This window comes from Aulostomus chinensis, chromosome 21 (genome assembly GCF_037954235.1).
Source record: "Aulostomus chinensis isolate RoL2024-O1b breed Wild chromosome 21, RoL_Achi_v1.0, whole genome shotgun sequence".
NCBI classification, from domain to species: domain Eukaryota; kingdom Metazoa; phylum Chordata; class Actinopteri; order Syngnathiformes; family Aulostomidae; genus Aulostomus; species Aulostomus chinensis.
Genome location: NC_141340.1, coordinates 18,182,977 through 18,210,610, shown reverse-complemented (window position 1 = coordinate 18,210,610; position 27,634 = coordinate 18,182,977). Strand labels below are relative to the sequence as shown.

At 42.1% G+C, this 27,634-nt stretch overlaps 1 protein-coding gene across 7 annotated transcripts in view; it reads left to right on the top strand.

The window, feature by feature from the left end:
• The window catches only part of ntng1a (netrin g1a), a 122,525-nt gene that overhangs the window by 40,579 nt on the left and 54,312 nt on the right, over positions 1-27,634 (top strand). For all 7 annotated transcript variants that reach the window (XM_086190861.1, XM_086190860.1, XM_086190862.1 and 4 more), the window contains exon 3: positions 11,057-11,700. In XM_086190861.1, the coding sequence (XP_086046987.1) occupies positions 11,057-11,700 (644 nt within the window). The remainder of the gene's footprint in view (positions 1-11,056; positions 11,701-27,634) is intronic.

Genomic DNA, 27,634 nt, shown 5'->3' with positions numbered 1-27,634 from the left:
CGGCACAGTGGTGCAGTGGTCAGCGCTGTCGCCTCACAGCAAGAAGGTTCCAGGTTCAAGTCCTGGCTCCAGCACAGGGTCTTTCTGTGTGAGTCTCCATGTTCTCCCTGTTCCTGTGTGGGTTCTCTCTGGTACTCCAGCTTCCTCCCACAGTCCAAAGACATCAAGAGGGGACGAGGCTGATTGATACTCTAAATTGACCGTAGGTGTGACTGTGAGTGTGAATGGTTGTCTGTCTCTATGTGTTGGTCCTGTGATGGACTGGTGACCTGTCCAGGGTGAACCCCGCCTCTCAGCCGTAGCGGCTGAAATAGGCTCCACCCCCCCCCGCGACCCTTAACAGGAATAAGCACAGGAAAATGGATGGATGGATGAACTGAAGAAGATTCAAAGCCCCAATGTTTGTATCTGGTGAAGTTCTCAGCCGTGAATTAATGAAACCAGTGCACCTCAGACGGCACCTTTCAACCAAAAACCCAGGGCTGAAAGACAAATACAACGCATTCAAGCAGTCCAGGTCCACAATTCAAACATGAGTGGCTCAACTGTCGTGACGGAGGGCATCATCACTAACGTTGGAAGATACATCTTTGGATGTGCTGACTCGTCATCAGTGAGGTTCTTGGGGTGTTTCAGGTCAACATCATACACCCTCCCTGAGGCTATCCGGCCAGCATTGATCCCCAGCACTGGTTGTTTCTGCTCCTAAGACATCCAGAGGCTTCCTCTGCTGCCGCCATGATGGATTTAGTGGTTTTCCTATTTGCAACCCCATTGATACCAAGTATCTGAAGACCTTGCAAAGTGAGCAGCCAGAAAATCCTCAACACACCATCTCTTTGGCTTTGGGCTCCCAGTGTGACATTGAGCCACCTTGGCACTACTTTACCATTTCCTTATACTTGTACTGTATTATACAGCATCTGTGTATATATATATGCTGGGGCCTGACCAATATGGATTTTGGGGGGGGGGGGGGGGGGGGGCTGATGCCAATTTTGATATCTCGGAATAAAAAATTCCGATAAACGATATATCTGGCTATTTATTTTATTTTTTTACATTTTTCATATCAAAAAGACAAATGCCTGCCTTTGATCGCTTAAATATAGTTCCAAACACTTGTTACAAAGATTTTAGAATTTCTTACTCTTTATTTCAAGCTGCCATGGACATAACTCCAACGCAGGCCTGTTTTCACTCTTGGGGGGCCTGTAGTTGTGCATGTCTTCTTCATCCCATGTGGAGTTGTTGGAACCTTTTCACCTTTCAGTAAGAAACTTTACTAGGAGGATTTGGGCAGGGGAAGAGAGAGCGAATGACAGTGTTTGCAGAGGCGTTCGTAAATGATGGTGTTTGTGCAGCAACAAGTGCGTTTCGTCCCATTTTTTTATTTCTTCCCAAATGGGGTCATTTACTAACCGATTGCTTAAAGTACAGCTAAATGCTTGCAGCCTGATGCCACCATAAAGTTTGGGGAACACTTAGAATGTAAATTCTTAATGTTAATGTTTTAATTAGGTTATTGATTTGGTAATCTCTTGGACTGACATAGGGAATAATGAGTGTATAGCGGCTGTCATGCTAACTGCTAATTAATGTGTAATTTGGTGCACAGCGAGGACTGTTAAGTCAGGCAAAAGCACCACACTGAGCAGAGCTAGGTCACTCACGTAACACCAGCTGTGGTGGTCATGATATGTTCATGTTTTCTGTTTCGAGGATTGTGTGGATCTGAAAATGGGTCCTGGATGTGATCATTTTAAACTCTTGAATCTTTTCACGTTCATATCTGTGACAGTGGTTGCTGAGGCGTGAGTAAACGTCGGTGTTTTTGCAGCAACAAGTGAGTTTCTACCCATTTGTTATTTCTTATCAAATGGGCTCATTTACCAACTGATTGCTTCAAGTACAGCTTTATATGATTTAGGGCCTTGTGGTGTGTGGTATCATTTTCGTCTACATATTTGTCCCAATGCGAATGAATGTATTATTTACGATGCAAGAGTTTCGTCATTGACCTTTTCGGTCTTTGTCGTTGTCAAGGCCCTGTGCGTAGAATGTCTCATTCTCATCAAAAAGACATACGGTTGCAAAGATAAGGCTGTGCTTAAATGTACTCTTAATGTTAATAGGATTATTCAATTTATACTTATCGGTGCCAAAGCCATGTAATGCACCATTAACCTGTCACATTTACTGCCAGTGTTAGAGCTACACTCACAGCCATTAAACAACCCTTGGGTGTGGCTATTGATGAGTGTGCTTGCCGCGCTCTTACAAATATACCATCTCTTAAGCAGAGGATATCATCCTGTCATCTAAAACACAGCGTAGTGGCACCCAGCGGGGTTTGCACTGCTATATAAAAGATAATGGAATATAAAACTGTTTTTTTTTTTTTTTTTTTTTTTATATCTTGTGCGTGTGTAGAAGGTACGTGTTGAAGTCTCTGCTATTGTTTTTAGGCTCATGAATCTTCCATATTGCCGGCACTGGTAGCGATGAACGCAACATGAGGACATTTACACACCGCCTTGCCTCATAGCCTCTCCTCAGATGACCAGACAGCCACACAGCGGTGCGTAAGGTGGTTGACCAGGCCAGGTTGACCTGGCTGGTTAAATTCAAGCTTCTGAAGGGTGCTACAGAACTCATACACGTTGTGTGTGTGTGTGTGTGTTTGGACACATAAAAAGACAAAAACAATAAAATTCCACATGCCAGAGGCTGGAACCAGGCATTTGGCTTGATAAAAGATGGAAACAAATGATTGCTGATGAGTTGAACAGTAACCGACTAATTGATTCAGGACTATTACAGGTAATGTAAACGGTTATGCTGCACTAAACTGTAAAGTGTGTGTTGAAAGTCTGAAAACGGTGTTCTCCACTTCATAATTATCAGTTCATTTACTGTTTTTGAGAGGCGACTGTAAGAAGGACCTGTTTCACAATTCTTTTTTGAAGGAATTGAAACGATATTCGAAAGCCTTGCCTGATCTCAGACACAGTTGTCAAGCAGAACCTTGTGTGTATTGGGGTGAATGTGATTTCAGGCTCCCTGTTGCCTTGTTGACCATGGTCCAGGTTGGTCGACCTCTGGGCGACCCTGAGCCATTTGAAAATATGATTGTAATCCTTGTGAGGATTTGGCCTGGGTGTCTATTACCACTGTAATCTGTCACACTGGCATCCAATATTCATTCCACATCCAGGTTAAGCCCCTCTTTCTGTCTGCACCACCTATCACCATGGGAGAGAAAGCGAGAGAGAAGGGATCCAGTAAAGGTGTTGGCATGGGGGGGGGGGGTTGAAATTGAGAGAGCACTGCTTCAATCAAGCTCCCGGGTCGGGGTGAAGAAATCTATCGAGGAACACAAGGTCTCATTAATGCAGCAGGAATGGCCTTAACCCCCACCCCAATGTCACACACACACACACACACACACACACACACACACTGTGCTCAGAAAGACACACACATGTAAAAAGCTGTGACAGAAAATGATAGATGTAATAAAAGAGATTTGCATGACTTGGGGAAAAAGCAGGAAAAAGCCTGTGTGAGCCATTCTGCAACTGGCCTAAATCTTTCTTTACAAGATTAAGCGCATATATATATATAATATATATATATATATATATATATATATATATATATATATATATATATATATATATGTATATATATGTATATGTATATATATGTATATGTATATATGTATATGTATACATATATGTATATATATTTATATATCATATATTTATATATTTATATATATATATATATATATATATTTATATTATATATATTATATATAATATATTATATATATTATATATACACATTATATATTATATATATTATATATATTATATATACATTATATATTAATATATTATATATATTATATATTATATATATATATTTATATATATTATGTATATATATACAGAATGTGACTGTACAATGATGTTACTGCAATACAAATTCAGATCGTTCTCATACATTTATCAGTTTGCAATTAACAAATCACCAAATTTAAGGAATTAAGAAGGAATACAGAGTTCTTAAGATAATGAATAATAATAGTAACAATTATAAAAAAAATCTGGAATATTCAACCCAATCATTAACAGGATTTATGTAAGGGCTGTACCACAGAGGAATAAATCATCCATGTGACCCTTTCATCTTGTCAGTGAGAGGTATCTTTACATATTTTAACAACATTTCGACATGACACAGAAGATATTTGCATTAACAAGGCACTCAAGAACACCGTTGACTCCTTGGTTCTCATAAAACGATCCAGATCAAAGTTGAGATCATCCACCTCTATCAGACATATCTGATGATAATGTCAAATCAAATGCCAATAAGAAAATTGATCACGTTGAACTGATTGACACTGAATGAGCACTGTCCATCTCCAAGACCTTCATGGCCCACACTTTGGGAAATACATGCGGACACATAGTTCAATGTCAGAATTAAAGCGTTTATATATTTACACATTCAATTCAATAATGACAAAGTTTCTGTGAAATTATACACTTTTTACTCAACAATGAGCAAAGTTTGTTGTCCATTTTGATGCGGGAGCATATCATGATTAGCTGCTCGGGACGGATCATGTGTTTTTGTTGATTGCATGTCTTCAGTCCTGTCTGACCTTGGACGGAAAAGAAGATGAATGAAAAGATCATGGGGAGATGAATCGGTAAACACATAATGGATGTGGAATTATTCGATTTTTGTGTGAGATCATGCAAGGATAAGTAGTTGGACCTAACTGGCTAAATTTTTTTTACTGGATCTGCTAAAATAAAACTGAACTTCAATAAAAAAAAAAAAGTGACTTCCTCACTATATTCAGCTGCACGTTGCCATGGCACAGTTTCACGTCATGTTTCAGTTGTGTCACTTTCCCCCACCACAGGGGGGAAATACTGGAATGATTCTAAGTCAGGATAAGTAATTTCAAACCAAATCAACCAGAAATTATAGATGCAGGTTAAAAAAGTACCGAAGTTGTGTTTTGAGATAACATTTGGAGTTGGAAGTACTTTGAAAAGATTTCTACTAAATGTCACACAAAGAGTATTTCTTTGCAAGTCAGAAAAACCTCAGGATACAGAAACCAATTGTGACTCTCATCATGGCTTGATGGGCGTCAGCCTCAGTATGTGATTAGTCATAAAACCTTTCCGACCAGGCTCACCACATCGTGGGTACGCTTCCATGTATTTACTGTTTCTAAAATATCCACAGCATTTTAATTATTCAGGTCAAACTTTCTGACCTTTTTTTATGTGGCTTTCGTTGTTAATATTCTCTACGGAGATTTTCCGTTGCAAATAAAGACCGTCACCACCAGCTACTGTCAGCGACCACTGGAAGTGGCTGCATGAGCTCGTTATTCATGACTTTCGTGATCGGCTGTTGTGAACTCCAGGTTTGATGGATGATAGTAAAATGGCGTCTGTGTAATGTATAATGAAGCCTATTTGATTTGTTTCTTTTTGTGCCAGACATTGCAGCTCAAAGCGTGATAGTCACAGGAGACACATGAAAGCACACTGTGCAAGAGGAGCTTCGCTTTAAATCCTCATGAAACTCTTCGATGTTCCCGTTTGATTCCTCATAATTTCATGTTTCCTCTATCATTAGGATCTATTAGGGGACTTCAGGATTGTGGCTGTCATTGCTGAATTTGTACGTTATTGATAACTGTGTCAAAATTGTCGGACCTCCCCGTAATTGTATACTTCTACCAATACAATTGCTGCTTTCTACTAGCACTACTTTTATTGCTACTACTACTCCTACTACTACGAATGATGATGATTGTTATTATTATACAATGTCTTTGCATTTCATTTCATTTTTGTAATGAATTTTTCTTCCTACTATTTAGCCAATGAGCAATTAAAATTCTTTTTTAAAGACAGAAGAAAACATTGAATTTATCGGAATCACTCCATCAACTGCTAAAGGCAGGGCACTTTAGTTTAAGATGTCCATGTAAGCAACCACTGGCCACCTCCACATATCCTCCTCCCATGTCTAAACTGATGGAGAGATGATGAGGCTCTCCGATCTTCTCGTGAGTTGTTGCATGTTCCCATTTCAAAAGAACTGACGTAGCATTGTTTGTCATGTTTTATTTTTTAGCTTGGTAGCAGAGATGAAACAGATTAAAAACAATGATCTAATCAATACCGAAAGTTATTATGTCCATCCATCCACCCATCCATCCATCATCTTCCGCTTATTCCTGTTAAGGGTCCCAGGGGGGTGGAGCCTATCCCTGCAGCTTTCAGGCGAGAGGCGGGGTTCACCCTGGACAGGTCACCAGTCCATCACAGGGCCAACACATAGAGACAGACAACCATTCACACTCACAGTCACACCTACAGTCAATTTAGAGTATCAATCAGCCTCGTCCCCTCTTGATGTCTTTGGACTGTGGGAGGAAGCTGGAGTACCAGAGAGAACCCACACAGGAACAGGGAGAACATGGAGACTCCACACAGAAAGATCCTGTGCTGGAGCCGGGACTTGAAGCCAGAACCTTCTTGCTGTGAGGCGACAGTGCGAACCACTGCACCACCGTGCAGCCCGTTATGTCCATCAGCAGAAATTCAAAAGCGAAATACAGAAGTGCTGGAGATGTAAAACAGGATCGCGCAGAACAAGGGGAATCAAACGTAAGAGAACCGGCCTTCTGAGTTGGCTGAGTCTGCACATCCAAACGAGCCGGTTTTGGATCCTGCATGCATGTCAGGAATTGTCTGAATTCATATTCAGGGGTCATAGCATTTTGAGAGCATATTATTTGATGAAAAATCAAAGCATCAGGTGTGGGAAATATTATCATCAACCTTTTTTAAAGTTCTGTATGGGAGCCAAGAACAGCCACACTTGATTAATTTTTAATGCCATTATGTGGATCTCAAGTATCATGATTGTGTTATTTTGGGAAAACCATAATCAAGTATTTTCTCAAGGAAGTAGTATTTTGATTTAATAATGAGATAAATTCAGCATCCATCCATCCATCCATTTTCTCTACCTTTTATCCGTTAAGGTTGGTGGGGGACTGGAGCCTCTCCCAGCTGACGTTGGGCAGGATAAATTCAATTGTCACAAAAAAAATCTATGATAACAAGAAAACAAGTTTTTGTGAAGATATTCAAAAAGTAATTCCAAGCTGGTAAATTAGCCATCAGAAAAACAAATTTTCAATTAATGGTTGGAGATAAAGCATGATAAAAGAAAAACAGATCAGATCACAAACCTCATTTCAATTTCATGACGACCTGAAATATATATTTTGCATCTTGCTTTCTTTCTTAATACCAAAAAGTCAGAGTGAGTGTTTACACTGTGGAGTTGATGATTCAAGAGTTTATTTTTTGAACACGATTTGCAGCTTACACCTTTTTTAGAATTCCAGCTTTTTAAGCCTTAAGTTAAAAAAAACAGTCCGCACTCTGATCACTGATCAACAAAATGAAGTGTAGTAAGATGGAGAGGGAAGGGCAGGGTAGAAGGTCGCTGTTCAACTTATTGTCCAAGTCCAAGACATCGGTCACACGTACAGATTGATCTGATTGGTGGGAGTCCATTTTTCTAAATGACTTGTCGGCAGTCAGTACATTTATATTCTCCATCAGTGGATGTGCTGTAGACTGACCAAAACTGGCCAAGGTCAACAGCCACCATGCTCATATCTTATTTTAAACTGGTCACAGTCACAACCGCTGTTACTTATCTGCTCTTTGTTTATTGATCCATCCATCCATCCATAGTCTTCCTGTTATCCTGTTAAGGGTCCCAGGGGGGTGGAGCCTTCGGGTGAGAGGTGGGGTTCATGGAGAACATGGAGACTCCACACAGAAAGATCCTGTGCTGGAGCCGGGACTCGAACCTGGAACCTTCTTGCTGTGAGGCGACAGCGCTGACCACTGCACCACCGTGCTGCCCCGTTTATTGATCCGTAAAGCCAAAAACATTCCCTCCCTTCTTTGTCACAGCAACTTTTTGAACAAAGTTTTTTTTGTTTGTTTGTTTACGGTTGTTAAGACAAGGGGAACAACGGTCTTGCATTTTTTTTTAAAGGCCCAACTCACTCTCTTATAGTGTGACATACCATTGCTAGATGAAAGACTGATGGTGAATTATTAGCAGTTATAAAGGCACAGTGACAGATTTCATAACCAGAACGTACAGCCTCGCAGTTCTCCAATTTACAAATGTTTGAAAGCATTTAACTGTGACAATTTAACTTTCACACGTGAAGGAAATCATCTCCCAATGACCAGAACTACAATATTGCAGGTCTGTGAATCACAGCTGAATGGAGTAATGCATTTGTCTCTACATTAAGACATTGTCGATTTTATTTTTATTCCCTATTCTGCTGGTAAAATTAGATTGAACATTTTGACAGTAATGGGGACAACGGTGAAGGAATTTAGAGCAGCTTTCTGATAATTTGCCAAACACACACTCGCCCACAAAAACAATTTTTTTGACAGAAACATGATCACACACACACACACACACACACACACACACACACACACACACACACACACACACACACACTATCTCAATGCTAATAATCGGATTAGGCATGTATGTGCTGGTTTGAGTTGACAGCATCTCATTCAGTGCCAATTTAGACTGACCTATCAGCTCCAGCAACCTCAGCAGTGGCTTTATAATCTGTGGCAGCCCCCCATCCCTCCCCCTCCCATTGTAACCATTTCTCATCGCACTTGAATTAATAGAAACATCTTCTCTCATTACAGAAAGGCTGTGTTGCTGCGCTGGGTACTGCCGTTTATTTAAATATGTGCCAAACCATAAATCACCCCACAGAGTTCTCAATGGTCCCCTCCACTCCCTGAAGTAAAACACTGATATCTGACATTGATTTTCATGGGCCGATATACTCAGCGTTTTACCACATTTCTCTTCCCTGTGCTGACTGTTGAGGTTATTGATCTTTTATAAAGTCAGTATTTCCACAAAATGTGAGAAGCAAAGGAGGCTGTAATGAAAGATTTTTAACCTGTGTGTCCAAGGGAGCACTGGACAACTGGCCGAAGTTGCCACGCGGCATATTTTCAGCTGTTGGGCAACAGGAATCAATAGGAATGCATCTTTGTCTGATTATAGAGATCCGCTGCTGTGTGACTGCATGTGTTGTTTCTGTTCGTTGAGTAAACAACTTCATCTTTATTTCAAAGATGTTAAAAGAAAAAAAAAAGTTTTTAAAAAATTAACATAACCAATAATACAAGGTTCACTCTGGACGGGTCGCCAGTCCGTTGCAGGGCAATCAAGAGCAATTAGGGGCTCAGTATCTTGCTCAAGGGCACTACGACATGGCCACCAGAGGAAGTTAGGATTGAACCAGCGACCCTTCAGTTGCTAGACCGCGACGTTACCTCAAAGCCATGCCGCCCCGCCATGCCAATTCATTCTGCCTGAAATTGACCTCAGACATGATGACAGTTTCTTACAGTAACAAAGAACTGCCAAGAGCTTTAGCTTGACCTTTTGAGGTAAAGATTTTGGCAGTAAGCAGTCAGTATCAAACTTATACACTAATGTTTCAGTTTGACCTAACAGTTACATAAATCCAACTGATACTGTATATATATATATATATATATATATATATATATATATATATATATATATATATATATACACTATATATATCTATATATATACACACTATATATATCTATATATACACACACTATATATATATACACACACACACACTATATATATACACACTATATCTATATCTATATATACACACACTATATATATATAATTTTATATACATACTCATAACCCATGCAATACAGAATTTCTCAAGTAGTGGGCAGTGATTTCAGGTGGTTCTTTATATTTACACATCACCACACACCACCACAGTTCAGACTGATTTTTTACTCCTCTATCATTATCTAGCAGCTTTGTTGGCTTGGTGTTTAGAAAACTACAGATAGCCCCTTCCTTCCTCCATCTGTCAATTAATCTTAAAGTACACATTTCCATCAGGCCACATCACCATCAACCGTTTAGTACGCCAAGTGTTTTTTCGACTGTTTACACCATCTAAGCAGACATAAGTCTCCTTCATGACTTATTACATGTGTTTATGGATACACGGTGTACCAGATGCTGCTGTTAATGGCACGCCTAACCTCCCACCAATACATTGTAGACTGAAACATAAGAGGAATTTTCCTTTGCCATCCAGCCTCCTCCCCCCCGCTAGGCACCACTGGCCAGTGCTGGAGGAAGCCTGTAGGGGATGGTCCGGACAGGGTATTAATGGGGCCCTCCAAGGCTCCAACAGTCAGACAGCCTGACAGATCCCTTTTTCATTGTCACCTTGCTTTGGAGGACGAGGAAAAACTTGCAAAGCTTGTTAACAGAATGGAGTTGTTTCTCTTTCTAACTTACTCGATCTCTGCCTCACTGCTTCATTAGACTGTCTTGCATTCAGAGGTTTGCTTCTCTCCCTGTTTCCTCACCACCCTACACACACAAACACACACACACACACACACACACACACACACACACATCTGCACACGCACTGGGTGACATCTCCCACCTAATCAAGTAGTGGATTATCTTGTCCTGATAAATTGGAGCTTGTAGCACTTGAAAGGTCCTCTTGGAGGAGTGCCTCTTCCCCCAGACAGCTAGATTGAGCCCCTAGGGAGCAAGGAGAGAACATTGCCTGGTAATGATTTGTGGTAAATCGGACAAATGTTTTCGGAAAGAGCCGTTTCAAGCAGGGGCCTTGATGAATTTAAAGCTTGTGAAGAAACCTTAAACCACATGTTAAACTCAGACATGGTGGAGAAAACAGACATCAGTTTATCTCTTCAGGAATTAGGTTATGATTGCAATCATTAACTGGTACAAGAGAATATTTTTTGAACCCGATTTTGTTTTTCCTTACTGCAACTAACACACATGTTTATTTTCTGTCTTCTTCTCTGTGTAGGAAAACCCCTACATGTGTAATAATGAATGTGATGCCAGCACGGAGGAGCTCGCCCACCCTCCAGAGCTCATGTTTGATATTGAGGGCCGGAATCCCACAACTTTCTGGCAGTCCACGTCCTGGAAAAAGTACCCCAAGGCCCTCCTGGTTAATATCACACTATCTTGGAACAAGACCATTGAGCTGACGGACGACATCGTCCTCACCTTTGAATCAGGGCGGCCAGAGCAGATGGTCCTAGAAAAGTCACTGGACTATGGACGAACCTGGCAGCCCTACCAGTTCTATGCCACTGACTGTTTGGACGCATTCACCATGGAGCCCAAGACAGTGCACGACCTGACCCAGCATACTCTGCTGGACATCATCTGCACTGAAGAGTACTCACGAGGTTATGTGTGGAAGTATGATAAAACTGTCCGCTTTGAGATCAAGGACCGCTTTGCACTGTTCGCTGGGCCTCGGCTGCACAACATGGCATCACTTTATGGCCAGCTGGACACCACCAAGAATCTGAGAGACTTCTTCACCATTACAGACCTGAGAATCCGCCTGCTCCGGCCTGCCACAGGAGCTACAATGGTGGATGAGAACAACCTTTCCAGATACTTCTATGCCATTTCAGACATAAAGGTCCAGGGCAGGTAAGACCTCAAACTCCCAGAGGAGCCCTTTCAAGATTGATCACCACGACTTCATTGACCAGACATGTGGTTTCTCTGTGGCTTTACTGAAACTACAGTGCATTTAGTCTCTAGTGAAGAAAAATGTGTTTACCGTTACTATTCTTTCCAATTAGGCAGAAGATCCATAATGATGTGCAGAGTTCACCAGTTGTCAGCATGTCTTAATTAAGCGAGCTGCTTACGGCTTACTGAAGCACTCTATTTTGGACGACGGATTTACTCAGCAGTCTGTCTTTTAGTCCAAGGAAGACATTAGAGGTAGAATTTCAGCCATCAGGTCACTGCACTTTGTAATTAGTGTTTGAGTTACGGTATCCGCAGAGGGTCATATAACATATAAACAAGATGCTGTAGAACAATTAGCGTAAAGCCAGAGAAAAGCTTCCCTGCTTCTTGGTGCTACTACAAGTGTCACTGGGGCACCGTCGTAAGTGGATCTGTTTTACACTGTGTGGTTTTTCAATTTAACAGATGTGAATGTGGTTGGAGGGGTGGGGGAATGAAGATTTAATTACTCTTGTTTTGCTCTTCACACACGAGAAGCTTTCAGCGCAGACGTGCATAGCAGCGGAACGTCACAACAATCTGAGGATACGGGTGTTGAAGTCAGGTTGCCAGACTGTGGCGCTCAACAATGGCCTTGTCTTCATGTGTCTCAGCTGGAAGAAAGACTTGGGAAAACGAGCATAAAGTAGAAACATCAGCATTGTGAAGAAATATCAACGTTAACATCAATGTGCTTGGGTGAAAAAAACTAATCAAACATTTGTGAGTGCGAGTCAGCGTCAGGTTACATTATGAAAGGACTCCGTTGCCATCCTCACTTCAGAGAGACACACGACATTATGGCAAGCCATCTTAGCCTTTGATAGCTAAGTTTGACATTCAAAAATTAATACCACACACATATAAACAACTTCAGGTTGATGAGTTGTAATTAAATTGTGACTATTCAAAATTTGTGTTTGAAATATCTATAACATCTAGGGGCATCACAATTCTCCCAATCATGATACAGTTGGACTTTTAAGGTCACAATTTAATTGAATTTTTTATCTTTATTTTAAGGGCTGTGAGATACAGTATGATGATACGATAAATAATATAGTTCATCCCAGTAACAAATAATTATATGATTATTATACTTTGCTAATATATGTGCTCAATTGGATATATTTTGTTACTGGGATGACCTATATTAGGATATAATTATTTATCATATCATCATACTGTATCTCACAGCCCTTAAAATAAAGATAAAAAAATTCTATTAAATTGTGACCTTAAAAAAAAAAAAAAATATATATATATATATATATATATATATATATATGTAATTTGTGCAAATTTCCCTCGGAGCAAACTCTGAAGTGTTGAAATGTTGTTGTTTAAGAAAAATACAATCAAGTGCCTAAAATGTAATTCTTCTTTAAAATTTCAAAACTAAACGTGTGTAGCCTTGTAGTTTTGGGTATTTCCCCTTTTACTATAGCCTGTGAACTGATATCAAATTGATCCTACCATCTTTGTGATTCTTTATCACTTAGAGTTCTGCTTCTTATAGTGTCTAATCTTGAGGTTTCTTTTGACCATTTAATTGTTTTTTGAGTCCGTCATTTCTAGAGTCTTCATACTGTCAAGATTCTTGCAGAGGCTGGGGTTGGCAGTCTTGTGGGGACTACTCTGCAGCAACAGCAGTAGTTATTTGCTTACCTGCAGTACCATGTACAAGATAAACAACAGAAAGTAATCGTGTGTGTTTGTCTGTGTGTGTATACCATAAATTAATATGTAAAAAAAATGAAAAATAAATATCAGCAGGCAGATATGCTATAATTACACCAGTCTTTATATGTAAAAATCTGGGATTGTTAATTTTATGTCTTGACGTATGTATTGGGGCGGCACAGTGGTGCAGTGGTCAGCACTGTAGCCTCACAACGAGGAAGGTTCCAGGTTAAAGTCCCAGCTCCATCACAGGATCTTTCTGTGTGGAGTCTCCATGTTCTCCCTGTTCCTGTGTGGGTTCTCTCTGGTACTCCAGCTTCCTCCCACAGTCCAAAGACATCAAGAGGGGACGAGGCTGATTGATACTCTAAATTGACTGTAGGTGTGACTGTGAGTGTGAATGGTTGTCTGTCTCTATGTGTTGGTCCTGTGATGGACTGGTGACCTGTCCAGGGTGAACTCCGCCTCTCACCTGAAGGCTGCTGGGATAGGCTCCACCCTCTCCCACCCCCGTGAAAATGGATGGATGGACATATGTATTGTCGTACATATGTAGTTTCAGATTTGATCCCAATGGATCATTATGAATTTTGTGTTTGTCATTCTGATCTGTTGACCCAGTTGGTCCAGGTCGCGGGGGCAGCAGCTTCAGCAAGGAAGCCCAGACTGTCCTCTCCCCAGCCACTTCTACCAGCTCCTCCTGGGGAATCCCAAGGCGTTCCCAGGCCAGGCAAGAGATATAATCCCTCCAGTGTGTCCTGGGTCAACCTCGAAGCCTCCTCCCGGTTGGGCATGCCTGGAACACCTCCAGAGGGAGGCATCCTCACCAGATGCCCAAACCACCTCCACTGACTCGTCTCGACATGGAGGAGCAGCGGCTCTGCTCTGAGTCCCTCCTGAATGACTGAGCTTCTCACCCTACCTCTAAGGGAGAGCCCAGCCACCCTGGGGAGGAAGCTCATTTCAGCTGCTTGTATTCGCGATCTTGTTCTTTCAGTCATTACCCAGAGCTCATGATCACAGGTGAGGGTTGGAACGTAGATCAACCGGTAAATAGAGAGCCCCGCCTTTTGGCTAAGCTCTCTCTTTACCACCAATGTATCAGTTCATCTGTATTTAATAAATTAAATTTAAAGGAAAAAAATCAGGAGGAGGTGACTGTGAACAGTCATGGGCAATGGAACAGTGTGCGCTGTAAATTCCGCTTAACCTGAGTCTGAGCTGAAGCTGGCATGTGATACTGTGGGAAGCAGTTAAATGACAGAGCATCTTTGCTCTGCACCAGCACATGCACTGGTCCAAACCAGGAAGCAGTAGTAGCCAGCTGTCTTCCAACTAATTCCCTGCCTTGTTACTCATAGGAGACAACAGGTCTCCCCTCCTCAAAGAGGAAACAGCTCTCCTACAATCTGTCTTCACCCCTGGTGGCAGTAAAAAGTCTTAAGTGGCATTCACCACAGAGGAAAATGAGCACACACCGATCTTCTTCGGAAGTATCGTCATTTAAGTCATCAATGTAGGAATGTCAGGAATTGACGACATTATCTTGTGGTGTTGCATGCAAAGGGGTCTCAGGTTAGCCACATCATTTGGCCTTGAACCCAAGGCCTTATATTGGAAAATTACAGTCACCAATTCTGCTTGTGATCGTCTAGTATTGGAAAACAGCACATGTAAAACTCAACAGCAAGTGAAAACAATATCCTGCACTCCGGAGGGATTTTATTCAGAGAGCAATTTGAATGAGCAACTCTCTTCTTCTCACGTGCTATTTTGCTTTCGCTGAAAATGTGAGAAGACTCCACATCCGATGCTGCACAGGCACGTTTACGCTTTTCCACTCACTCAGCCAAACAGTCAAGAATCGTGGCTTAATGTGCAAACGTGTCTCAGGAAGGTCTCAGGAGGTACAATGCATGAGTTCCCCAGCTGTCCATGTAGGCTTCTTTTTTGGGCTTTAATTGAGGCTTGCCTCACCTGGAAGGAGGCATTAGCAAGGACGGGAAGAGAAAATATTGGGAGAAGTGAAATGAGCAAAAAAGAATAAATCAAAGAATCTTGAGTGGTTTTGCCAGTCAAAAATTGCAACACTATTTCGATTGATTCCCACATCGGAATCGAGAGTGTGACATCATTCTGATGAGAAAAAAAGGAGTATAAAGTAAAATTACTACCTTATAATTAGGCTTTTACAGTTTAATAATGTCTTGTGACCAAAGTTTTTCAGTGAAATTAAACGAAATTACATTTAAAATAAGCAACCACCAAATGTAAATCGTACAGTAAAAATGGCTGTAAATAATTGCATGGTCATGTTAATTTGGCTGAAAAGGGATGTTGAATTTACCAGTTCAGTGCGTCAATTTTACAATGTTATTTTGTAACTGATAACAGTTTTAAGTTGTAAAATTTACAGTTTGTTCTTTAATATGGTTTACATTCTGCAGTATTTTTTACAGTATTTTTCTGGCAACCACAGCTGCCAGTTTTTTTCCGTAAAAACAACTTCTTTTTTTTTACAGTGTACCAATATCTGTAATTATTACTGATCATATTATATTTCAGTGGGAGATGCAGTTGTGGATAACTGTACTGTGAAAGCCCATACATATGAACAGCAAAACTGGTTTAAATTTTGCAAATCGAAATTTAATTACTGTTCTCTGGAATTAAAGTTTTGGCTATTCAAAATGGTGTTGCAGACGTCAGAAAAGGAATTAACCGGTCTTATTGTTATATCTTCTAAGTTAGACTTGCCATAACTCGTCACTGTCATTTACGATATTTGCTAATGACATGATTTAACAAAAATATTTTCAAATCCCTTCAAGCTGTTTAATGAATCTCTGATTTGTTGATTTTTTTTTCCCCACTAATGCACTCTAAATGTGCGGGTACCCTTGGGCACAGACAACTATGATAATGAATACCTCACTTGGAAATTGAATTTTTGACTTTCCTCATGATTGAGAAGGTCATTCGGCAAAAATAACTGGAGGGAATTTACGTACACAGAAGAACTGAATGGGGCCTCCATTCAATAGAAGCTGAAATAAAAGGGGCTGTTGTAAGCACTGATTATTTATTCTACCAGACTAATCATGACCAAACTCATACATCCCTTTGGGGCTGTAGATTTGAGCAATGGCGGTGCGCCACCATTGGGCCTCGGTAGTTTACTAGCCTTCTCCTTCTAGAGTGACGTTCACTTGAGGAATGTTCCCAACTGTTTACCAAAGGTAACGCACAGTTCAGGGATAATGAAATACACTCTACACAGAGAGGCTTCACTCTCCTTTTCCCCCTCCCACGGCAAATCACTGCTCAGCTCTTTTCTCCATGCGTCGTAAACGAGACATAAGCTCCTTAACCCCTGGAATACAGTTCTGTGAGACTCGGCAGGAGCGATTTTGCAGGGGCAGTGAGGTTGAATCTGGCATATTTCACTGACTTGTACTCAGCTGCCATCCGCCTGGATAAGGAATGAGAGGGTGTGTGCGTGTGTGTATATGTGTGTGTGTGGGTGTGTGTGCGTGTGGGGGGGACTCAGTAGGAAAGCTCACAGATTTTCTCTGGCCTTGCCACAACAGTGTGAAAAAACAAAGAAAGGAATATAAGCTCTTTCCCTAAGTAGGTCAACCTAGAAGAGATAGAGAATGAAGGAAGAATGTAACTTTGCAGAAGTAGACCTCATTATGCATGTAACTAAAGTTGTTACATGGACACTATAAGTGCCAAGTATGACCATTCTGTTGTCGTGCATGTAGCAAGGATGGGCTGCACCAGAGGCTCTTGAGTGGAAAAAATCAATGCAAAGCATTTCAAATCAAACCAAGCATGCAGCTGTAAGATGGATGTGAACAGTACATACTGCCCAGTGTCTTCAATGAATATGACAACCTCACTATTTTTATTCTATCAGTCGCGCTAAATAAGTGTGTGGAGAGAGGACGAGTCGAGAGGATTTTCTAATTTTCAACTGCATGACTTTGGCATAATTGCTGTTTATTTATTTATTTATTTATTTTACAGTAACTACAGCTTGCAGTTTTGCTAACTGTCTCTCCCTCTTTATTTAATTTCCCCCAACTCTTCCACCCTCCCACTTGATCAATACATTGTAATTAATGCTGGAGAAGATTCAGGCCAGTGAAGGATCTACCCCCCCCCCCACCCCACACACACACACACACACACACACACACACACACACACACACACACACACACACACGTCTCAATCTATTTCTTCTGTGCAGAGCAGACTCTAAAGGGGATATGGGTCGCTGCCTTGAATTATACACAACCCAGTCACATTCCATTCCTGGAAAACACCAACTACTAAAAATGAAATGAAAAGCCAATGTCGAGAACTGAACAGAATCTTTTGGTTCTTTTGTATTCAGAGCACCATTTTGGCATAACCAACCAATATGGTCCTTTTACTGACCAAGGTTTTATGTAAACGTCCCAACCAGGCAAGAGATTTGTATTTGTGCCGCTTTTCTCCTGCCAGCTATGCAAAATAATAATGAAAGCCACGTGGAAGGAACTAAAATGATATCACACAATGTTTGTGCGACACAAATCAGAAGATAGGGGAAGAAACGTGAGATGCACCTCTACACTTGAGGAAGTTGTGATTCAAATACTAAAGCATACAGTGTATGAGATGTCAGGCATCATCTGGGAAGGTCTGGAAATAAAAACCCTCAAGGGTTCACAGTCAGGGTGACAAGAAATTTCCCCTGACGAAATGGTTAATACATGCACTACATTTTACTACTCTACATTCCATTCAGCACCATGGGAAGTGTCTTTTTTCCTGACTGTTGATCCCAGAATGACAAGAAACCTCAATATCGGAGAATATGACATCAGATGGCTTGTGGTGTGGATTTAATTCTCCAAAGGTCTGCTATGCTTGAGCTCACTGAGTATAGCCCAATTCAAAAGGCTTGAATACATTTTGTTGGTGCTTAACAAAGGGAGCTTTGGGTTCTATCTGCTTTCATATTTAGCCTCTAGAAATCCTTTTTGGGCAGGGTTTCTCAAAGTGTGGGCTACACTGTAGTATTTTATCCATATCGCATCTTTAAGGAAAAAAGTCAACAAATATAGTCATAACACATTTCAGAACATTTGACAGTAGAGTGAAATCTTAATCTTAACAATCTATATTTTAATAAAACCTAATATTTTATTAAGTCAAAAAGCCTGGTGTGTCATTACATTTGTTCTGCATGTAGGGAAAAGTAAATGCCGTAGAGTAAAATATTTAGATCTGTTTGAAGTATGATATGATTCTATGCAATATTTCTGGGCTTTAAATAATGATGATACTGTATTTTAATGCATTTCTCATTGACACAGCCTGCTTTTAGCTCATCCAAGCCACTATTATTTAAATCTTGTTCAGAATAGCCAGTGACATGCCATGTGAGCTATTTTGTACTATTACCTGCTCAAATTGCTCTATGTTTGGTTGGACTAAATCACTGATCAATTATCTAACTGTGATGAGGCCAATGTTTGTACTAATCCTTTGCTTAAATAGCTAGGGAGGGTTTTTCACAGTATTTTACAACCCTTACCTTTTTTGCCACAAACTTCATTACACCTGTATAAATGTTCACTTTGCTATCCAAGGTAGTCACTAATGATTTTGTGTCTTGTTCAATATGTTTACCCCATGTAATTAAGTGTAGGGATTGTCACACTTTCACTTAATATTTGTAACCAAATATAGTCACAGCCTGCTCTGCCCCTCTGCTGCTCAGCCACACCCTTCATCAATTTAACAGCTTTCACCTGATGCTCTCACCTGCTCACCATCTCCAAGCAAGCGAGTATAAAAGCAACTTCCCTCCACTTACTCACTGCTAGCATATCTTCGCTCTCATTCCTGACTCTCCACCACTTGTTCCCAGATTGCTTATCTGGTATTGACTTGCTTAGGACCTTTGCTTCTTGTCTCTGCCCTGGTAAATCCACCAGGCTCCTGTCTCAGACTACGAGCGTTGCCTGCCTGTTCTCTGTTCCTCGCCTGCCTTTGGCTGATTGGCTCTCGGCCTGTTCCTGCTCCACCAAGAAACCCACTTTGTCAGCTTCACCTCGCCAGCTCACCTCCTCTGGTGACATCAGCCCCGCCGACTTCGTCTCGAGATCTGTACCCACTCCCAGCCCTCATTTGAACCACTTTCCAGCAAGGCCACTATCAGCAATAAGCTTGCACTATTTCCCCTCCTCCACACACATTGAGCAAGTTGAGAACTTCTGGACAATTACCTGCTTACAAGTCCCACGTACTCCACTCCTTACCTGCCATACTCACCTGAATCCAGTCCTCTGCTGCCATCCTCTGGTTAGTTGTGCACCTGCTGAGTAAAGACTCTTTTAGAATAAAAACCTGGTTCATTTGTGTTCCATACCTGTTACAGTCCAATCTGGCCAACTATGGACCCAGCACACAATCCCACACCACTTAGCTGCCTTGAGGCAATCAAGGGCGCCATTGAACTGGTGAAGGTAGCATTTGTCATCAACCACCTGACAGGCAGAACTCGACTATGGGGAACAGCTGAGTGGAAGAGACAGTCTCCAGTCTGTGCCTCCTTTGACCTTTTTGCTGCTGAGCTTTGCAAGGTTTGTGGTTCTGAGTCAGCAAGGGGACTGACGGGACTGAAACAAGGCAAACAAATAGTCAATTCATTTCCGCACCAAAGCCAGCTAAAGCAGAACAGCTCAGCCTTCTCTGACGCCCTCCTCCACAGTTTGGGTGACTATATTATAGATGAACTGGCTTCACATGATACCCCCATTCACTTTGCTCTCCCGTGAGGGTGCTGCTGCAGCCAACTCCACCTCTTTCGTTTAGCAGATTTGGAATCCTGAGCCCATGCAGTTGGGTTGCACCTCCCTCTACTTGGAAGAAGAGGAGCGCTGCCTCAAGTCCAATCTCTGCCTCTACAGTGGTGCAACGGGTCACTACATCTCCAGCTGTCCAACAAAAGCCAGAGAAGACCCTGGGAAGACCCTGGTGAGCTCAATTGCCCTGTCATCTCCCCAAAGACTGAGACCTCTGTTCCAGGGCTGTCTTCTCCTTCTAGATGACCCTCATACCTCATACTATCTTCAGTGACTCTGGGGCCTGTATTATTGATGAGGAGGTGGTCTTTCAGCTGGGGCTTGAGTGGGTTCCTTTGCCTCATCCAGTTCCTGCTAGACCCATAGACAGACACATCTTGGGCAAAGTCCCACATCAGACCTCTCCTAATGACTCCCTGGCCTCAGGCATCATTCGTCCTTCTTCATTTCCTGCTGGAGCAGGTTTTTTTCTTTGTTGAGAAGAAGGACAAGACTTTGAGACCCTGCATTGACTACAGAGGACTGAATGAGGTCACTATAAAGAACCATTTCCCACTGCCACTCATCTCCTCCGCCTTCAAACTGCTACAGGGGGCCACCATTTTTCTCCAAACTTGACCTTTGCAATGCCTACCACCTTGTCCACATCAGAGAAGGGGATGAGCAGAAGATGGCATTTAACACCCCAACCAGACAGTGTGTGTACCTCATGATGCTGTTCAGCCTGACCAATGACCCTGCCATCTTCCAGGCAATGATAAATGATGTGCTCACGGACATACTCAACTGATACGTCTTCATTTATCTGGATGACATCCTCATATTCTCCCAGTCCAAAGAGCAACACATTCATCATGTCTGGTCCATCCTCCAGCGCCTCCTGGAGAACTCCCTGTATGTGAAAGCAGAGAAACGTGTATTCCACGTGTCTTCAGTGTCTTTCCTGGAGAACACTGTGGCACAAGGCAACATCCAGATGTCCCCAGCCAAGGTCACTGCAGTCACCTCCTGACTTGTTCCTGAAAACCACAAACAGTTTCGTAGTTTGCTGAAGTTTGCTAACTATTACCATCACCTTATCCACAACTATAGCTCTGTGGCAGCCCCTCTCACCACCCTGACCTCCTTGCTGTGGTCTCCTCAAGCTGCATCAGCCTTCAAGACCCTCAAAAATCAGTTCACCTCATCACCCATCCTCCAGATGCCTGACACTGAACGTCAGTTTGTAGTCAAGGTGGACACTTCAGATGTTGGGGGTGGGGGCCATCTCATCTCAGTGCTCATTGACCACAAGCTCCATCCTTATGCTTTCTTCTCTTAGTGCCTGTCCTCTGCCAAGAGAAACATTGGCATTGGCAATGGTGAACTGTTGGTAGTTAAGATGTCCCTGGATGAGTGGTGCCATTCGTTTGAGGGTGGCAAGCAGCCTTTTCTTATATGGACAGATCATAAGAATTTGGATCAGCTAAAAGGCTGAACTCTCGCCAGGCCCACTGGTCCCTGTTCTTTGCCCATTTTAACTTCACCCTCTCTTACCGTTCAGTGTCCCACAATGTCGAGCCCAACACCCTTTCCCGCCAGTTCCAGAGGACTCTGCTGATAGACCTGAGTCCATCTTCCCTACATCCTGCTTTGTTGCCACATTGACCTGGGACATAGAGGAGAGGGTGAGAGCAGCCACAGAAGGACAGCCAGGTCCCAGCTCCCGCCCAACTAACTGCATTTTCATCCTTCCAGCCTTGAGGTAGGATGTGCTACCCTGCCACCCTGGTGTTCAACGGACGCAGCATTCTCCAACGTTTCTGGTGGCCCACCCTGCAGGAGGACATCCAGGGATTTGTCAAAGCCTGTCCAACTTGCAATCGACACAAGACCTCCCACCAGCCTCCTGCTGGGCTGCTTCAACCTCTACATGTTTCCCGCCACCCATGGACCTACATATCCATGGACTTTGTTACTGGTCTTCCCACCTCTGACAGCCACACTCTCATCTTGACCACTGTGGACCATTTCAGCAAAATGGTCCATTGGAGTCGCTGTACTACCACTGCCAACCACCACCATACACTTGCACCTACCTACCAAGTGGGTCAGCAAGTGTGGCTCTCCACCCGAGACTTACCTTTCTTGGTGGAATTCAAAAATCGGTCATGAAGCTTTTCATGGTCCTGAAGGTCATTAATCCAGTGGCAGTCTAGTTGAAGCTCCCACGCTCCTTAAGAGTTCACCCAAACTTCCATGGCTCCAAGAATTAAGCCAGTCCACAACAGTTCCTTGGTCCCTGTGGCACCAGCACCTCCCCCTCCACGTATTGTCGATGGCAGTCCAGTGAATGCAATCCATCACCTGATTTGCTCTGGTCTCCAGTACCTTGTGAACTGGGAGGGTTGTGGTCAAGAGGGGAGATCCTGGATTCCTGCTCGCCATGTTGTGGACTCCACCCTTGTGGCCAACTTTCATTGGCAACACCCTGACTTGCCAACCAATGAGTCAGCATGGCGAGGGGCCCGCATCTTGCCCCTACCTTCCCAGGAATTTGAGGACCATCCTGTGGGGGTTGATTTCAAATGTCAGGGACACCCTCCCCTAGACCCCCTCCGCCCACCCAGCTTAGGCAATGGACTAGTCTTCTTCCCAGGAGTTTTTGAAGCGCCAGCTCTCCTCCACTGGTGACATCAGTCCTGCCAACTTCATCTCAAGGTCCAGACCCACACCTTGCCCTCGTTCAAACCGCTTTCCAGCAAGACCCTCTATCAGTAGTGAGCTTGCACGAGTCCCACGCAGTCCACTCCTTACCTGTCATACTCACCTGAACCCAGTCCTCTGCTGGCATCCTCTGGTTAGTTGTGTACCTGCTAAAACCTGCTGAATAAAGACTATTTTAGAATGAAAACATTTTTCATATGTGCTGCAATTGGGTTCACTCCATACCCGTTACAAAATACCATATATTTTAAACCTATTTATTTCAGTTTAGCCACTATACTGTCTTAACCTCCCTATTTTAATGGGGAGTGAGCAAGTAGTACCCCAATATGAACAAAACATCTCCCCATAATTTGCCATCATAACTCACTTCTAGGAACCAGTCCAACTGGCACTGAGTGCTATCTGCTTGATTTCCTTTTCGTTAAACTAAGAAATATATCAATAACTGAACCTCCTCATCTGTGATGTCACTACCATCATGTGTAACATCATGCTTGTTTCAGTCTAATAATGCTTAAGCCGTACCCAAAATGCAGTGTTTATCAGAAATAACAGGATTGTTATATGAATAATAATCCCCATGACAAGATAAGAATATTCGTGAGTAAAGCTTGTGGCTGGCAAGGACATTTCATAATAGCTGCTTCCTGTGGAAAAATGATTTTGGAGAACTTTGAGTCGGGGGAGGTTGAGTCACTAACACTATGAGGAACTATCCAGATACTGCACGAAAGCCACCCCCAGGCATTTTCACACATTTTTAATTGACTTGTAACTGTGTCACTCGAGTGTAAATGTGTAAAAAAAAAAAAAGAATGGCCCAAAGCAAGTTCCTTGAGGCACTCCACAACTATCTTATGTCATATATATGTGTGTGTGTGTATATATATATATATATATATATATATATATATATATATATATATATTAATAGACTTCATGCACTATCAGATGTGTCACGTAGTATGTACAATATAGGTCATTGCACTAAACTTGTGGATGAATGCACTGTTACAACTCTATTATATTATATGGGTCATGTCCACATTAGCTCTCTTTTCTAAAAGTGTGATTAAGCAAAACTTCCATCTTGGGGATACAAAATATAACATCATATCTTAGTTTATCCCTCCCGCAGTGTCTGGGTCATACGATTTGGGTCACTAATTGTCGTTCAGTGCAATGAATACAGCTGTTTCAACTACAGATCAGCAATTTTGTGAGTGATGGTTCTCCCTTAAGGGAGGAGCAAACAAGAAGTCAATCTGCTTTTTTTTCTCCCTCCTCTCTCTCCCCCGCTCCCTCCCTCCACAGTGCTTGGCTTGCTGTTAGGCAGGACAGATAATCTATTTGTGCTAATTTCATGTTTCTTCCTGCCCACTTCTCCCTTGGATAAGTCATTCCACTTGTCTACCCTCCTTAGTCTATCGCTTTCTTTCATTTTTTTCTCTCTCTCTCTCTCTGTCACCAAAACATCTATTTACTGAGTGCTGTGCTCTGCATTGCAGCCCATTTTGAGTCAGCAGCCTGCATTAGTCATTGTGTGGGAGACTGCCATGTTTGTGGAACAGGACAAGCGATTGGTCTAGATAACTTGGACCATCTGGCGTCATCTGTGCCACATGTTGGTATAAGACCTGTCGTAATCAAATGACCCACAACCTTTTGTTGGTTCACAACAAATTAGTTAAGTGATTTATTTTAAGAGACAGTGGGGCTTTGAAGGGATATTTTTGGATTTATTGAAGTGGGGTTGTATGAGGTAGTCATCGCAGTAAGGGTCTTACCTTAAGTAGATGTCGGTCAGTGCATGGTCCATGCACATAAGCTTAGAGAAGTGTTGCTCGGAGGCTCAGCATTGCCCTTTTGAAAATGGGGACTAGAGTAAAAATTTATTTTATACACCAAATTAACACCCACAAAAAGACTATCTGTTTACCTGTATGGTATACTGGTAAGTGATTCAGTTAGATTTAGTTTAGTTTGGATTATGTGGGGGCTGCACGGTGGTGCAGTGGTTAGCACTGTGGCCTCACAGCAAGAAGGTTCCGGGTTCGAGTCCCGGCTCGGGCACGGGATCTTTCTGTGTGGAGTCTCCATGTTCTCCTCGTGCCTGCGTGGGTTCTCTCTGGTACTCCAGCTTCCTCCCACCGTCCAAAGACATGCAATTTGGGGACGAGGCTGATTGGATTCTCTAAATTGACCGTAGGTGTGACTGTGAGTGTGAATGATTGTTCGTCTCTGTACGAACTATTATTTGGCTACTAAAACATACTGAAATATAAATATCTTTGTCCTTTCATTTTTATTTTGACAATTGCTGGACTAAACTAATTCTGAGCGCACTGACTTTTGTGAAAGGACCAATTAGATGACTTAATCTATAACGTGAAATTAAATATACCTAACAACCTTCAATTTCACCTTCTTTGCTCCTTATCTTCCCTCTCACCTCAGTGAAAATATCTTATTCATTCCAGCAGCTGTGTTTTGAGACAGCTCAGTTTTAAGTCTCTCTCAAGGTCCACTGGGAGATGAAGTGTGGGATGGTTAGGTGGTGACCTCCATCTGAAATATCACCACCCATTGAATATGTCCAAAGCCCTCTTCTTAGACTTCTTTTTTATCTGTAAACACATAGAACAACTTCAACAGAATTGTAATCAGATCATATATCTGTATTCTACTTTCATGCAGCAACTGCGAGAATAATTTTGCATAGATACACCAGAGAAGGGGGGCGGCATGACTTGGAGGTAGCCTAACCATCAAGCAATCTTAAGTGTCCTCTAGTGACCACGTCAAAGTATCCTTCAGCAAGATACTGAGCCCCTAATTGCTCCTGATGACTGGCAACCCATCCAGACCGTACCCTGCCTCTCACCAGATGTCAGCTGGGATAGCCCCCCCGTGTGACCCTTAAAAGATAATCGGTTTAGAAAATGGATGGATGGATGGACACCAGAGAAGCGAAAAGTAGCTTCTGAAATCCACAATACAATGAAGGCTTGGCTGACAGCACTGAGCAAGTGTTCTGCTTTTTAGCAGGTAGGAACCTTCATTTATCTCAGTATGTCATTTTAACTCTTCTTGCATCTGTGTTTCTTATGACAGGACTGATAGAACTCCATGAGCCATTCAGTCATTGCTTTAAATGTTGCAGAACAGCCTCAGCTGTCTCTGTATTCTCTATTCTTTCTTTCTTCTCTGTTCCATCAACACCTACAAAACCTGTTGCTGCTGACTTCTGTCCAGGCCATTTCCCCTTCTGTCAGCCTTTGATCCTCCTGCCTCAGTTCTTGAGTCTGCCAGGTTCAGGAGCTCAAAAGATATTTTTATCAGTCAGGACAGCAAATTCCTACTTAACCTGTATGTGCAGCTAATGCCTGCTTGATAACAATCTTAGAAAGTTATGTATTAATAATAGTGTTTGGATGATACCGCATCTCAGTTTTTGGACCAGTTCCTGGCTGCACTGAAGCAGGGACATGCTGGCAAAAGAGGGGAATAACCCTGCATAATAAATCATTATATGATGTAGTAGTTACATCGTTCCTTGCAGAAATGTGGTCTCAACACCTGCAGTGCCCTCCTTTTTCTCATACAGCTCCTGCCTTGACTTGGCCCAAAATATTAGACGCAGATAATTGCTGTAGTAATTGAGAATATGACTACATCCTGTTTTGCACTTACACTCATTTGCTCCAACATGTTACCAACTACAGCCATCTGTTTTGGGTGTGTTTCTTTATGAGGCAGTATTAATATAGAAGCCAGCCCCCCTATGCAATTAACTGGCTATTCCCAGCTGCAGAAACCTCCGCAAGCAATACACATGTGAACCATGAAGGTTAAAAAAAAAATATGGGTAAGGGATGAATTTGATAGTGCAGCAGAGGCAGGATATGAGGTGCATCCCTTGGGCAGATGTAAAAAGCATGGCACACCATATCTAGAGCCCACAGCTGCCTGAGCAGAGTCATCTGCATATAGCTGCCGGCAACACAGGACCAGCGTTGTCATCCTCTGTGGCAAAGGACAAAAGGGGCATGATGCATGCATGGCGATGCTTGCGATGTGAGTCAAGCCATGGCTGAGACACTTAATAAGAGGCCACAGTTTGCTTGTGATTGTCTCATAATAGCAAATATACAGTGGCAAGGGCATATCAGGACCAGGTTTAAGAAATATAATTCATAAGGGTCATCAAAAGAAACTGCACCCCCATTCTTCAGCAGCCCTATTACAGATTTTAATGTGACAAATATATTTAAACCATGGTCAGGCTGAATACTCTTTTCTGATTGTCTGTCAGGGTGTTGACGAAAAAAACACATTAAACAAAACACATTTAATTAAAAAAAAAAAAGCCTGTTCAGATTCCAATGAGAAGCTCTCGTATCATCGCTCAACTGTTACTGGGTTCAAATATTCAGGAACAACTTTTTTTCCACGTAAACTTTTCTCATCAAGTCTAAAAAAAAACTTAAAAAAAAAAAGTTGTCAATGAATTCAATATATTTATGTGCTCTGTTTGTCGTTGAAGAAGCCAGACATTTCTAAAGTTTGAATTTACATACAAAGACACA